Here is a 15,062-nt window from a genome sequence, read left to right as displayed (position 1 = left end):
AGCCATCGTGTTTTTGCTAATAAAGAGTTGCATAACTCCAACTTTGAACTGTGTAATTTGACTGTCCAGCTCACTCTGTGACAATCTGCTTGGCATGCAGAAAGTCTCAATCCCAAGCATCTCAAGGTAGGGCTGGAAATGCCCGATCTGCAGTCCTGGAGAGCTGCTGCCACTTGGTATAAGGTATCACTCTTTTGACACACAGAACTGGAATGTCATATAATCGGCTTCCTTGCTGCTAAGGGGTTGGAAGTCAATGATGGGACACTTGCTTGTTTATTAAATAAAGTTATTAAATGCTTTTACCGCTAAAAAAAGCAGCAGCTCTCAGAACAAATGCCCTGTTTACCCAAGGAAAAAATGTTTTCGCCATTGGTAGCTAACAGCAATATTAAAGAAGTTTAAGGGTACAGTGGTACCTCTACTTACGAATTTAATGCGTTCCAAACGCACATTCGTAAGTAAAAAAAAAAAAGTAAGTCGAATCCCATAGGAATGCATTGGGAGAAAAAATTCATAAGTCAAAGCAACCCTATCTAAAAATTCGTAAGTAGAAAAAATCCTATCTAAACAGCATCCAAGATGGCGGACGGAGCTCCATTCGTAACTAGAAACATTCGTAAGTCAAGTCATTCGTAAGTAGAGGTACCACTGTATTTTAACCCCCTCTCCTAACACAGATTCAACAAGAACAAGCAACTGTTTAGCTCCAGAGAAGTGGGGATCAGTTCAGCAGGTGAGGGTCACTGAAGACAGGTCCTAACCTAGCCGCCTCATTATCAACTTCTCTCCCACTTTTGCATGTTGATTCTTCATGTCACTGTGCTGTGTCTCGGAGAATGTATCCTTTTCCAGGAGAAACTGCAGCTTTGAGAGCTTCTTCCCAGCTCTTGGTCTCGTAGAACGTTGACAAGGCATCAAGCACTGAAAGAAACATATGTGATTATTACAGGGTTTTGTGGGAACTGGAAGGAGGGCGGGGTACAATTGTGACATTGCAGAATTTCATTATCAGGCAGAGCAGCTGGCACATCATGTTTCTGGAATAATAATAATAATAATAATAATAATAATAATAATAATAATAATTTATATATATCCCAGCCACTCTAGGCAGCTTCTAACAGAATATTAAAAACATGATTAAACAGCAAACATTAAAAACTTCCCTAAGCAGGATTGCCTTCAGATGTCTTCTAAAAGTCAGATAGTTGTTTATTTCTTTGACATCTGATGGGAGGGCGTTCCACAGGGTGGGCACCACTACCGAGAAGGCCCTCTGCCTGGAAACCTCCCCAGCTTATAACAGAGATTTAGGGGACTCATACAGAATTAGATGAAATCGAATGCTCCATGAACACATTGCTAGCTCAGTAGTCCTCATACTATCGAGTTACGCATCACCTTTTATAACAGTGCAACCTGAGGAACAAGTGAGAGCAAAATGGATATTCTTGTCCTCTGGGGCAGTGCCCTCAATCCCAAACACCAAAATTGTCACAAGCTTAGAATGTGCAAGGGGTTATAAGCATTGCTGTAAGCAAGACTTGTCAATTTCAACGGTAGTGTCAGGCACAGGCTCAACTGTGTCTTAGTAAAATCAATAGTGCCTGAAGTTGTTTAACTTTGTCTCAATTACATCCCTCATTTTAGTATAGGTGCAGGCGGCCATTTGGTTGCGAGAATGGGCCAAAAAAACAAACCACATCAGAGCTCTAGAATGCTCTTGCTTCTACCAGCCTAACCACAAAAGGAGGCTTTAGTTCTACTTCATCTTAAATTTTCCTCCCTTCCCTGCTTCTCAAACTCCCCATTCTTCACAAGACTGAGCTACCAGGAACGGCCAGTGCCCATTGGGAAGGGTAGGGCATAAGGCTGAAAGACCAACACCAGGGGGAGCCATAGATGGTTGGAAGTAATAAGGCAGATAACTGGGTTTGATGACAGCCTAAGGTTGGTAGGGCACTAACCTTTTCATCATCATCATTTTATTACAGTGGTACCTTGGGTTAAGAACTTAATTCATTCTGGAGGTCCATTCTTAACCTGAGGTACCACTTTAGCTCATGGGGCCTCCTGCTGCCGCCGCACGATTCTCATCCTGAAGAAAAGTTCTTAACCCAAGGTACTATTTCTGGTTTAGCGGAGTCTGTAACCCGAGGTACCACTGTATTTATACCCCGCCCATCTGGCTGAGTTTCCCCAGCCACTCTGAGTGGCTTACAGCATATATAAAGAATTATAGAACACCAGACATTAGAAATTTCCCGGTACATACCTAATGAAATCAAACCCCAAACCTCCCTTCCAACTACATTTCCAGCAACAGGGATTGTAATTATTGTTTCATTTGTTCAAAATAAATGGAGTAATATCATATTGATAGAAGTTTTATAAGTTCTCAAACATCATACTGAAGAACGCCCCCAGAAATCCTTCCCAAACTGATAAAGGCCTATTTCTCCTATGTCCTAAGTGTACTTTATCATATAAAAGGTAAAGGTAAAGGGACCCTTGACCATTAGGTCCAGTCACGGATGACTCTGGGATTGCGGCGCTCATCTTGCTTTACTGGCCGAGGGAGCTGGCATACAGCTTCCGGGTCATGTGGCCACCATGACTAAGCCGCTTCTGGCAAACCAGAGCAGCACACAGAAATGCCCTTTACCCTCCCGCCGGAGTGGTACCTATTTATCTACTTGCACTTTGATGTGCTTTCAAACTGCTAGGTTGGCAGGAGCTGGGACCGAACAACAGGAGCTCACCCCGTCACGGGGATTTGAACCGCCAGCCTTCTGATCAGCAAGCCCTAGGATCGGTGGTTTAACCCACAGCACCACCCACGTCCCCTACTTTATCATATACTTTACACAAAATTCCAATATAATCTTTTAGATCTTCAACAGGGACAAGGGGAAATTATATCAAGCTAAATAATGGTTTAAGACATGGAATTATATCAGTGCACCAGCTTCCACTGAGCACTACATAAAGCAATATTAATAAGACCATTGGGTTGGGGACCAGAGCAGACAGTGTCATTATGGTGTCCCAGCTCAAAAAGAGGGGGAAATACTTTATGATACCCTCCCATTTAACAGAACAAACAGCAGCTGCAGGTCGCATTGGAAAACTGGCGGCAGCACATCACCTACGGGATGCATTCCAGCAAACTTCCAGCAAACACTGCAAGAGCTTCACCTTGATTGATGGCCAGTGTTGTGGAGTGATAATTCTTTGCATTGACGTTCTTTACCATGTACTCTTGGATTGGCAGCCGTGCTGTTTGCAGGTGTTCTTCCTGGGCTCTTTGGAAGGTGAGTCTCTGTAAATATATGTAAAAGAAAAGTCACACAAATGGTCCCTTGGGGACTGTCTCGCCAGGAGCCCGTGAGCGAGCGGCAATTCAACCCAAAGACTCGACAGCTGAGTTGAGAACAATAAGAACATACGTTTAAACAAGAATGGAAAACATTTATTGAATATATAGGAAATAATTGTGTACAGTGGTACCTCGGTTGTGGAACACAATCTGTTCTGGAAGACCGTTCGACTTCCGAAACGTTCGACAACCGAAGCGCAAAGGGTGGTCTGCAAAGCCAATGGAGAAAATTGGGGGGGGGGATGCAGCAGAAGCCGTTTGACTTCCGAGGTGCGTTCAAAAACGGGAGCATTTACTTCCGGGTTTCGGCGTTTGAAAACCAAAACGTTCGGCTTCTGAGACACTTGAAAAGGAAGGTACCACTGTACAGCTGAAAACTCTGGCAGCATTAAGATAAATTCAGCAGTGCAAATAAGTTTTGCTAGATGTAATAATGGAATACTGGATGGTATAGTTTTTGTAAAATATGCAGGGATTTATGATATGTAAAATGAACCATGAAAAGATTTTACCTCTTAAGGATGTAAAATGAGTATTTTAAATAGTAAAACAGAAAACTTAATAAAATTATATACAAAGACTCATCATCTGCTACAGCCACAGAGTGTTCACTAGTTTTAAAAGGAACAGATTGCATCTGGACACCCTAATAATTTTCTTCTAGCAACAAGAACCGGAATACAGTACAGAGTTGTGGAAAGGTGAGGAAAGCTGCACTCGCTGTAATTTCCTCTTCCCAACAACCGCCTGAAAAGGTACGGGAACTTTTTTTACTACGAGAGGATACCAAAGCACGGGCATAAGCTGCAACATGAGTAATGTTAAAAGTTGAAAAAGTGCAGAATTTTCCATCAAAACCATAGCTTATATCACGTGCAACGCACTTGCCTTTTTGATGCTTTCGTCCACCAGCCCTCCAAGGATGTACACTTTTTGCGGGTCGACTTCCTCGAGAGCTGGAATGTAAAAAAGAAACGTGAGCACATGTAAACAAAAACAAAAAAACAGCATTAGAATGGCAACAGAAACACAGATTAAAGAATTGTATACTTGGAAGGGACCCTGATGGTCATTTAGTCCAACCCCCTGCAATGCCAGCATCTCAAGTAAATCATCTGTGACAGATGGCCATCCAAACTCTCCTTAAAACTCTCTGCAACTTGAGATTCAGCAGGCGCCTTCTGTGCCAGCTTCTAAGTGCCTGCTGAAAAATTTTCTATTCTGCCAGGCAACTGTGGATACATCACTACTTTTTAATCAAAGAGTTGGAAGGGACAACGAGGGCCATCTAGTCTAACCCCCTACAATGCAGGAATCTTTTGGGGCTTGAACCCACAACCCTGAGATTGTCTCATGCTCTGCTGATTGACACAAAAAACGTGTCATTCCAGACACGTGAAACTGATCCACAAGTAAGCTAACAAGCGCTCTGAAAATCTGAGGTGTCCATGCGAAGTTTGCTGCAGAAGATAATCACTCTCTCTCTCTCTTACATACCATTTTTATTAAATGTTCCGATTTACAATTTAAAAATACTCATTTTACATCCTTAAGATATCAATGACTTCCCTTCTTCTCTTTCCATGCTTCATTTTACATATCATGAATCCCAGCATATTTTACAAAAACTATACCATTCAGTATTCCGTTATTCAAGATCATGGATAGGCAAACTAAGGCCCAGGGGCCGGATCCAGCCCAATTGCCTTCTAAATCCGGCCCGTGGATGGTCTGGGAATCAGCATGTTTTTACATGAGTAGAGTGTCCTTTTATTGAAAATGCATCTCTGGCTTATTTGTGGAGCATAGGAACTCGTTCATTCCACCCCCCAAAAAATAGACCGGGCCCCCACAAGGTCTGAGGGACAGTGGACTGGCCCCCGGCTGAAAAGGTTTGCTGACCCCTGTTCAAGATAATCACTTTCTCCACGCTTCACATCAGAGGTTTGCTTGTATTTCCGATAGCCATGAACACATAGGCAGAACTGCATACTATCCCCAGAGTGGGGTGGAAGCTCCAGATGTGGTTAGGGCTCCAACTCCCCTCAACCACCAGCCACCAGGGCCAAAAACATCTGTAGAGAGCCTGGGATCTGTTTCACCCACCCCAAAGTGAAGTTGATCCCCGACTTCAAATTTAGAAGAAGACCCGAATCTGAAATACAGAGGCCTACTTAATGCTGCAGAGATATCTCTCATTCGCCACAATTTGTTCTGACCAAGAACCAAATCTAAGATTTGTTGCTTAGGATGGGATATGTGGATGGCTCACCCAGCACTATCATCACAAAGCATTGCCTTACGCTGATGGTTCAAGAGGATGCTGAGACAAGATGCAAATTTGAGAGCTGACTATCATAGCCTAAGACAAGCAAAAGGCTGGAGAAAAGTTTGGTCAGGATGACTTGAAACCTAAATCCCCAGGGTGAGAACTTATTCGTTTAAAAGAATCAAAAGTTTTAACAGAAATCTTTCGTGCCAAAGCTGCAACGCCGTACCGTTCTCGGAGTCGGGAGTGAGGTACACAATCCTTTCTAACGAAAACAGGTCAAGGTAACTTTCTGGAGTAACATCCATCTGAAAAATAGTAAAACAATATAAGAGACATGTATATAAGATGGGATTTTTTAAAAGGCAGTTGGCAGACACCTTTTGGAAACTAAAGGCCTTCTCTGGCCTAATTCAAGCCTGAGGGTATTTGTTTTTCCAAGGTCTGCTAAATAATAAGCAAATGTCAATTACAAATCCAGAGAATGAAATGAAATTAGCATTTAATCAAGCTGGCAAATACAAATCCAGAGAATGAAATTAGCATTTATCCACGGCTTAAACATTGAGCAACTCTAGAAAGTAGGAACATTTCCAAGATTAATCACCCCAGCATTCTTGGTTCTTCCAGCAAGAAATGGCTCTGTTTGGTCTTCAAAATGTCCCTGACTTTATTTCTTCAAGGCAGGAGGGGGGGTATACTTACAAGATAACTGGCAAATCCATCGTTCATCCTCTGGCATGCTTCGTAAATTGGGCTGTTTTCCACAAACCCAGTGAGGTAGATCCAGAAGGGGGCTTGTGCTTTCTTGTTTGACCCATAGAGCCGCCTTATCTGAGCAGCAAGCCGGCTTGTTTCCTTGCGAGGAAGAAAAGAAAGACGGTCAGGAAAACTGGCAGCGGGCCTTTTTTGCCCTAGCACTCTGTGTACTTTCCAAAATGGCTGACTCAACCACCATACACTCGGTACAAATTAAGGGATGCTGTTAAACTCAACATAGCTCTTGATCTCAATTAGCTCCTCCTCCTCCTCACCTGCTTGGTGAAACAGGCCCATTCACCACTTAACCCACAGTTAAGTGGGCTAAGGAAGCAAAACTGGGAAATCCATGACAGTGGCCAAGTACCGGTAAAAGCCAGTGCTTTCAGAGTAGGACTCCACTGTTCTCCATCTGCGTAACTCAGAACCAAACAGGAATCTCTTACACTTTTTGTGCATGGATCAGGCACGCCAGCAGCAGTCCAAGCAGGACTGAACTCGCCACAGATCATCTGGTGTGCAAGGAGTTCAATCCTGCTTTCTGCAGCCTGCTCTCTGCCCTACACTCGGCGTCATGGTTTGGGGCAAGTGCGCATGGTTTCAGAAAAACGGCTTAGCAGGCTAAATAGGGAGATCCGGCAGATGCGATTTGGCCTGTGGGTCAGTGGTTCTTCGGCCACATCTTACAGGGCTGTACTATTTCAGACTGCAGATGCGCGAGGAATGTTTGCAGGACCCTGTGCGTTGAAATAAATCTTCCTCGATAGTAATCAACTCTCCCAGCACACCAGGTCTGAGACAACAAGGTTTATGAAGGACTACACACGAGCAATGGATGTAATATTTGTAAGAAATAACAGAGGCACTGTTTGTGGGGAGGAAACAATGGCTTGCTGTAAGAATGGACAACAACAAGTGAAAGATGAAATGGATATTAAAGATGAGATGAGGTGGCTACAGGAAGAAATGATGGACATATGTTTGCAACAGGAGCGGGAAACAAAATTTTTTTTAAAGTGCATTACATTAAAGCAATTTGGTTTGATTTGTAACAATTTGAAAAACTAATAATTTGAAGAAAAGAAATAAATCTTCGTCTTGCACACAGACCTGACATCCTAGCTTTGAAAGTGTTGTATTTTAACGAGGAAGAATTCAAAGGTCCAGTCCTTTCCCCGACCACCACTTCTAGTGGTAAATCGAGACATCGCCAAGTGATCTTGATGAACACACCCTTGTTCTCTTACAAGTGGCCTATAATGTGTTCAATAGTGGCTACTCAGCCAAAGAGTAGAGGCCCAAAATAACCCTCAAGCTAGCCATGAAAAAAAAAGTGGCGGAGAGGATTCACTGCCACTACCTTCTTCGTCATGTGAGCGGTCATGCTCAAATCGATACACAACCGAGGGCCTGATTCCTTGGCTTCCAGAAGGCGCCCCTTTGCAATCACTTTCAAATCCCGCTTGCTGAGCTGGGGAACAGCATCTGAAACCCAGGCAAATATGAGAATTGTATGAGAGGGGGTGGGGGTGGGGAGAGCATCCAGTCACTCACATCTAAGCCAAATTAAAATGTGCAGAGGTAGCATTGGTACATAGTAAGGTCCTTGATGAGATTGTGCTCACAGGTCAAAATCTCCCTGCACAGAGAGGCTGTCTGATGAAGTCAGTGAGATTATTTGCCTGCCTTCTGGATACCAATGTCTTTTTTTACAGCTTGATAGTGGAATTTGACAGGAATTATCACAGTCAATATTCATACATGGAAGAACAGTAGCTATGCATCTTACCAGAATGTATGTGAGAGCAAGATACACAAGCACACTCCATTTATTTGAATGTTTTGGGTGCCAACAAGGCCCCTTAAGAGATCCCAAGTTGATTGCTTCAACCTCAGATCCCACATCTAAAAACCTTAGATCCCACCATCTAAAACTATCTACGTACACAGAGAGTCTTAAAATAAACGGATTTCTGAGTAAAAGTCCTATGGAAGATGTTTTTAAGAAAATAAATCAGCAACGCCTCTAAATCAAGCACCGCCATTTGAAGACAGTGGTTCTCATGCCTGTTAGCTTCAGAGAAGCCTTTCCACATTTGATGTTTTCTGCCAACAAGCCCAGCACCCCAGAACGTTGCAAAGGATGGTGGAGCATCTTCTGGGGTGTAAACTCAGCTCATGCAGAATAGCAGCCAGGCCTGTAAAGCCTCAACATTACCCTGCAGGAACTGAAAGTGTGCCCTAAAACGGACACAGCACTCTCTTGCAGCTGCACATTGCAAGGGAAGGCTAATGATAGCAGGAACATAGGAAGTTGCCTTACACCGAGTCAGGCTGCCCACACTGACTGGCAGTAGCTCACAAGGGTTTTAGGCAGCCTTTAACCGTCCTACCTCGAGATGCCAGGGTTTGAACTCGGAACCTTCTGAGTGCAAAGCAGATGTTCTGCTCCTGTCTTTTGGGGAGGCTTGTCCCACTTCATGAAGGACCAGTGATCAGCTGTGACCAACCCCTATGGTTCCCCATCTTAGGGATGTGGACAGAGAAAAATGCAATTTCACTTGTACCTTTTCCTTCCATGTGCTTAGCTTTGCGCCGCTCTCGCTCGTGTTTCCTTTTGCTCTTTTTTGCCGAAATTATCTTCTCCCAGTGCCTCTGCTTCCTTAGAACGTTTCTCTTAATGTAAAGAAAACAGGAAAAAATCTAAAATTACTCTGGTGAGGGGGGGAAGCATTCAGCATTCATCAACACAACTGTCTTGTCGGAATTCAAAATGGTGTGTGCGCTTTTAAAAGCTCCCAAACTTTCCCCTCCTAAACATACACAGCTAGCTCCATTAATGCACATTATCTGGCGAGATACTTGATTTGCCTTGCTTGTTCTCCTTGTGTCGAGGCTTGCAGCCCTGGTCTTAACTTAGATGTAATCATTTTTACATTTGGACACATAGAATCAGAGAACTGTAGAGTTGGAAGGGGCCACAAGAGTCATCTAGTCCAACCCCCTGCAATGCAGGTATCTTGTGTTACACACCACTTTTAAAAGATCGGTACTTATACAGGTAGAGAGAAGTGAAGTGCATATACGAACCATTTGGCTCTTTAATATCCACCTCCACAATGCAAGCAGCAATAGGAATTCTGACAGAGCCAGCCCTCCTTATTCACCAGTTACCCTCATTTCACACCAACTTGGCTCACACACAAGGGAGCCAACAGCTGAGAAACATAAAGGGGAAACTATGCAAGGCCTCTGACTGTATGTCACGGTCCGGGCTGCTTACGAGCAAAGTCCCAGCAAGGAGCGTCGGGACCGGGGGCAAGATGGTAGGCACAAACTTCCGAAGAGCAGAAGTCCAAGGGTCAAGAAGCACAAGGGAAGAAGTCACAGTCCGAAGGTCAAAGCACAAAGTCACAGTCCGAGGGTCAGAGCACGAAGTCACAGTCCAAAAGTAAGGAGGCACAAGGCAAGGCAGAGAGTGCATTGCCGTGGCAAAGAGCTGAGGGGAAATGCTGGCCTTATATCCCCTGCCACCTCTTGCCACCAGGTGCAGCGAATACCAAGTGGCCTCACCTGTGCGGCCGCGCCCTGCCTCTCCGGAACAAGCCGAAGAGGATCCCAGTCCTGCAAAGCCCTGCTGGTCCCAGGGCCCGGCTCCTGCACAAACTCCTGACACTGTAGTTCACACCGGGAAGAAAGGGGCTAACTACTACGGTTGTGGCTGCCACCTCCACCATGTTCATATCCAACATTTCCTTCTCTTGTCTACATTTCTTCCTCACAACAACCCTGTAAAGTAGGCTTGGCCGAGAGGCAGGGACTGCCTCAAGGTTATGCAAGGACCTTGATGGCTGAATGGAGCTTTGCACCTTGGTCTCCTCACTTCTAGTGCTACACTCTAACCACTACACTGCACTACCCTTGCCCTCTGCCTTAACAAGTGCTGCTAACAAATGGATTAAAGAGTGTCATGTGTCTTGCCTTGCAAGTAAGGAAGCCAGCAGGCCAAGACAACGTTGCCGACCTTTCAGGCTTCCTTAAAGCAAAATAGCACCCTTGTTTAAAAAAGAAATTGCCAATCATCATCAGTACTTAGGGTCTCAAACCATGTGGCTGGATTTATATTGGCAGCAGCTGCTGTTCGTGTGGATTATTGTTGCCCCACAGCATTACGGACTCATTTCAAAATGCAGGCCTGTCGTTTGCACTGTACATACCGAACACCAATTCTTGTTTTCTGCCAACCGGTCCCTGGGGCTTTCAAACCCCACATCAATCTGCAGAAGCCCAAAGGTGTCCCAGAGGTTTTCCCCATCACCACTTTCCTGGAAAACAATCCCATGCTTCTCACACTGATCCTGCTGGTCTCCACAAGCGCTCGTCTCGCTTGCATACTCAGGGCAGGTCGTCATTTTTGCTATGCCCTTGCAGGTCAATTTGGGGAGCTGTGCAGAGACAAATGAAGAAGATGTTAATAGACTGAGCCACAGATTTTAAGTTGTTCTGGCAGAAATCGGCCCTCTAGAGTCTATACTAAGGTTAACAGATTTTTTTTCAATGAATCCGGGGACAGTTTTCAACTTCCTACTAAATGGATGGATTTTGTCAGGGGACTGATTTGTCAATCCAGGGACAGTCCCCGGGAAACGGGGACGTCTGGTAACCTTACTCTAGACTGCTAATACAGCGCTAGATTTGCATTTCTTGTCCGTGCTTTATGTGTCTGCTACAGCGATCATAATGAGCAGAATTGCCTCAAAGGGCAGGCTGGCAGGGAGAAAGCGGACTCCACAGACAAGCTGGGCCTCAGGAAACCCTTTCAGGATTTTACCAAGCATTTCCTCAGACCCTGAGAAAGAAAACTAGTGATGTTACATGAAATGCACACCTCTGCACTCATGTATTTAACAGATAAGGCACAGAAAAACATAATCCCATGGCAGCATTTCCAGGTGAAACTCGGAAAATTAGAATATCGTCGAAAAGTGCATTTATTTCAGTAATGCAACTTTAAAGGTGAAACAAATATGAGAGATAGATGCATGACATGCAAAGCAAGATATGTCAAGCCTTTATAATAATAAAGCCACTCTGGGCGGCTTCCAACAGAATCTATTAAACATTAAAAGCCTCCCTAAACAGGGCTGCCTTCAGATGTCTTCTAAAAAGCTGGCAACTGTTTTTCTCTTTGACATCTGATGGGAGGGCGTTCCACAGGGCGGGCGCCACCACCAAGAAGGCCCTCTGCCTGGTTTCCTGCAACTTGGCTTCTCACAACGAGGGAACTGCCAGAAGGCCCTCGGTACTGGATCTCAGTGTCCGTGCAGAACGATGGGGTGGAGACACTCCTTCAGGTATACTGGACCAAGGGCATCTAGGGCTTCAAAGGTCAGCACCAACACTTTGAATTGTGCTTGGAAACGTACTGGGAGACAATGTAGATCTTTCAAGACCGGTGTTATGTGGTCTCGGTGGCCGCTCCTAGTCACCAGTCTAGCTGCTGAATTCTGGATTAGTTGTAGTTTCCGGGTCACCTTCAAAGGTAGCCCCACGTAGAGCACATTGCAGTAGTCCAAGCGGGAGATAACTAGCATGCACCACTCTGGCGAGACAGTCTGCAGGCAGGTAGGGTCTCAGCCTGTGTACCAGGTGGAGCTGATAGACAGCTGCCCTGGACACAGAATTGACCTGCACCTCCATGGACAGCTGTGTGTCCAAAATGCCTCCCAGGCTGCGCACCTGGTCCTTCAGGGGAAAAGTTACCCCATTCAGGACCAGGGAGTCCTCCACACCTGCCTGCCTCCTGTCCCCCACAAACAGTCCTTCTAGGAAAGGATCGAGAAGACAGGTGGTTGGTTTCACTCGTCCAAGAAGCCTGTCCACATCCTCAAGAGGTAAAAGATTGAAATTGATCCCACGCAACATGACTAGACAAATCTCTACCACTCCCCAGCCCTGGCCCTGCTCCCACGGTGGAGTTTACCTCTTCCCGAATCTGAGCGACACTATCTGCAAAAAACTGGGCCCCGATGGAGCAGGTGGTTCCACTAAACTGCGAACCACCTGAAAAAGTCTCCTGCTGCTGTTTTCTGCAGATGCAATAGAGGCGGTGAAGAAAGTATTTTTCGCCATCACTACTGCCACTTGGTAGGCTCGACATTGAGCTCTAGCCCGTGTCTGGTCGGCTTCGGAATGAGTTATCCGCCACTGGCGCTCTAGCCGTCTCAACGATTGTTTCATTGCCCTCAGATCCGTGGAAAACCATGGGGCTGTCTGGGCTCCATGCAATCGGAGAGGGCGCTTTGGAGCCAAACAGTCAATAGCCCTGGTTAATTTTTTGTTGTAATTGTCGTTAGGCAGGTCAATTATAAATGGAATGTAATTAATGAAATGTAATAGTGATGTTTATTTTTGTATTATTGTAACTATTTGTTTTATTACTGTGGAATTTCCAAAAGAAAGCATTTGCCAAAATTAAATGAAAAATAAAAAAATAAAAAGTTGCATTACTGAAATAAATGCACTTTTTGACGATATTCTAATTGTCTGAGTTTCACCTGTAGAAACTATAAGACACACTGGACAAGGCAACAGGTGCTCTCAGATAAAATCTTAGATCTTTACAACTTTTGAGAATGTGAAGCTTCCTCTATAAATGATTTATAGATTGTATTTAACTCAGAGTAGGCTTGCTAAGACTGTATAAGACTGAATCAGATAAGTGCTAGAGATGCAACGTTTTTTCATATGTGGTGGACCTGGAAAAGGGTAAAAGAGTATTGGGAAATAGTCCATAATGAATTGAAAAAAATGTTTAAAAGTACTTTCCTCCCCAAAAAAAACAGTGTCCTTTTTTTTGGGGGGGGGGAATAATTCAGATGGAAATTCCCAGGTGTCAAAAAAGTCTATTTATGTATGCCACTACTGCGGCCCATGTTGTGTTAGCCCAAAAATGGAAAACAAGCGAGGTCCCAACTAAAGAAGAATGGCAACTTAAACTGATGGAATATGCGCAGCTTGCGGACCTAACATATAGAACAAGAGAACATAAATTCAAAGAGGATTGGAAAATGTTTATTGGATATATGGGAAATAATTTAACAGTGTAAACAAATTTTGAGGGATGTATTGATGGAATACTGAATGGTTTAGTTTATGTAAAATATGCAGGGATTTATGATATGAAAACTGAACCATGGAAAAAGAAAGGAAGTCGTTGGCGTTTTAAGGTTGTTTAATGAATATTTTAAACTGTAAAATAGAAAACTTAATAAAATTATACACCCCCCAAAAAAAGAGAACATGAAGCTTCCTTTCACGGAGTCAGACCATCGAGCACAGCCTTGCTTAAGAGCAGGCATCCCCAAACTGCGGCCCTCCATATGTTTTGGCCTACAACTTCCATAATCCCTAGCTAACAGGACCAGTGGTCGGGGATGATGGGAATTGTAGTGCAAAACATCTGGAGGGCCGAAGTTTGGGGGTGCCTGCTTAAGAACATTAAGTGTCATCGTGCCGGATCAGGGCAAAGACCCATCTATAGTCCAGCATCTCATTCCCACAGTGGCCAAACAGAGAGGTTTAGGGAAGCCCAAAATTATTAAGTAATTAATTAATTAAAATTTTATACCGAAGACCACAGCGCAGTTTACAACATAAAAATACAAAACGGAAACACAAAACACATAGCATGACAACAATAACAATACCCACAACCCACTCAAAAGGCCATAGATGGTTTAAGGCCTGGTTGAAGTGCAGTGTTTCCGCCTGGCAACTAGAGATATGTAATGAAGGTGCCAGGCGAGCCTCCCTGGGGAGAGCATTCCACAAAAAGGGAGCCACCACAGGAAAGGCCCGTTCTCATGTTGCCACCCTCCTGACCTCTCTACCCACTAGCGCTTCTTTGTGTGGCATGCCCTCATTCACTGAACATTTGTGCAAGAGAGAAGTGTGAACATCAAAAGAGGGGTTTTCGTGTGCCAGTGCACAGCCCACAAGCCTCCCAGCTGCATCCCTCGCCGGCCACATGCTTTCCCAAATGAAGCATGTCCACTTGCACCCGCAGGGGCTCTTTCAGACGTTACAATAAACACAAGGAGATCAGGGGTACACGACTCCTCCTTCCCCTCCCACTATATAATGTCTTCTACATAATGGGCTGTTTCTACATAATGGGATCCAATCAGCTAGGATGCCTTAATTAGCATTGCAACAAAAGGGGGGGGCAGCGTTTGATCAAGCGAAAGGCTTTAATATAAAATAAAACCGACTTCACTAAAGACTCAGTTAGCTCTCATGCGGGCGCAACCAACGCCGAAATCAGCTGAAGAAGTTACTGCCATTTAATGGTCGGCAATTGCTGGAGTCAGCTGGACGTTTGCAACTCACCTCCCTCGGAGAGTAAATAACAAGACGCTGATTAGGCTCCTCTTCTCTGCTTCGGAGTCAATCTGATTGCAAAAATAGCGCAGTTAAAGGCGCCTTGGTGGGAGCCGTTTCCTCGAAAACGTGCATATCGCTTTGAACATGTGATGCGGTATCACGTGCGAGACTTCCCTCTAACGTCACAAACCAGTCAGGTGCATTCTGGGGGTTGTAGTTTACTTAATTGGAGGGCTCTGATTCATAGCATGGTAAGAGTTTGAAGGA

The 15,062-nt window shown here is 44.6% G+C and overlaps 1 protein-coding gene across 1 annotated transcript; it reads right to left on the bottom strand.

Annotated features, from left to right (window-relative positions):
• Positions 1 to 272: 272 nt before the first annotated feature.
• Positions 273 to 14,956, bottom strand: TRMT10B (tRNA methyltransferase 10B). Its single transcript, XM_035141036.3, has 9 exons — positions 14,802 to 14,956; positions 10,628 to 10,855; positions 8,978 to 9,086; positions 7,771 to 7,895; positions 6,357 to 6,509; positions 5,881 to 5,959; positions 4,271 to 4,338; positions 3,202 to 3,325; positions 273 to 924 (listed from the first exon to the last, which is right to left on the bottom strand). The coding sequence occupies exons 2-9, from the start codon at positions 10,820 to 10,822 to the stop codon at positions 818 to 820; spliced, it is 960 nt and encodes a 319-aa protein (XP_034996927.2). The 5' UTR covers positions 10,823 to 10,855; positions 14,802 to 14,956; the 3' UTR covers positions 273 to 817.
• Between the last annotated feature and the right edge of the window lie 106 nt (positions 14,957 to 15,062).

This window comes from Zootoca vivipara, chromosome 15 (assembly GCF_965207765.1).
Source record: "Zootoca vivipara chromosome 15, rZooViv2.hap1.1, whole genome shotgun sequence".
Taxonomy (NCBI): Eukaryota; Metazoa; Chordata; class Lepidosauria; order Squamata; family Lacertidae; genus Zootoca; species Zootoca vivipara.
This window is presented reverse-complemented; position numbering and strand designations above follow the sequence as displayed.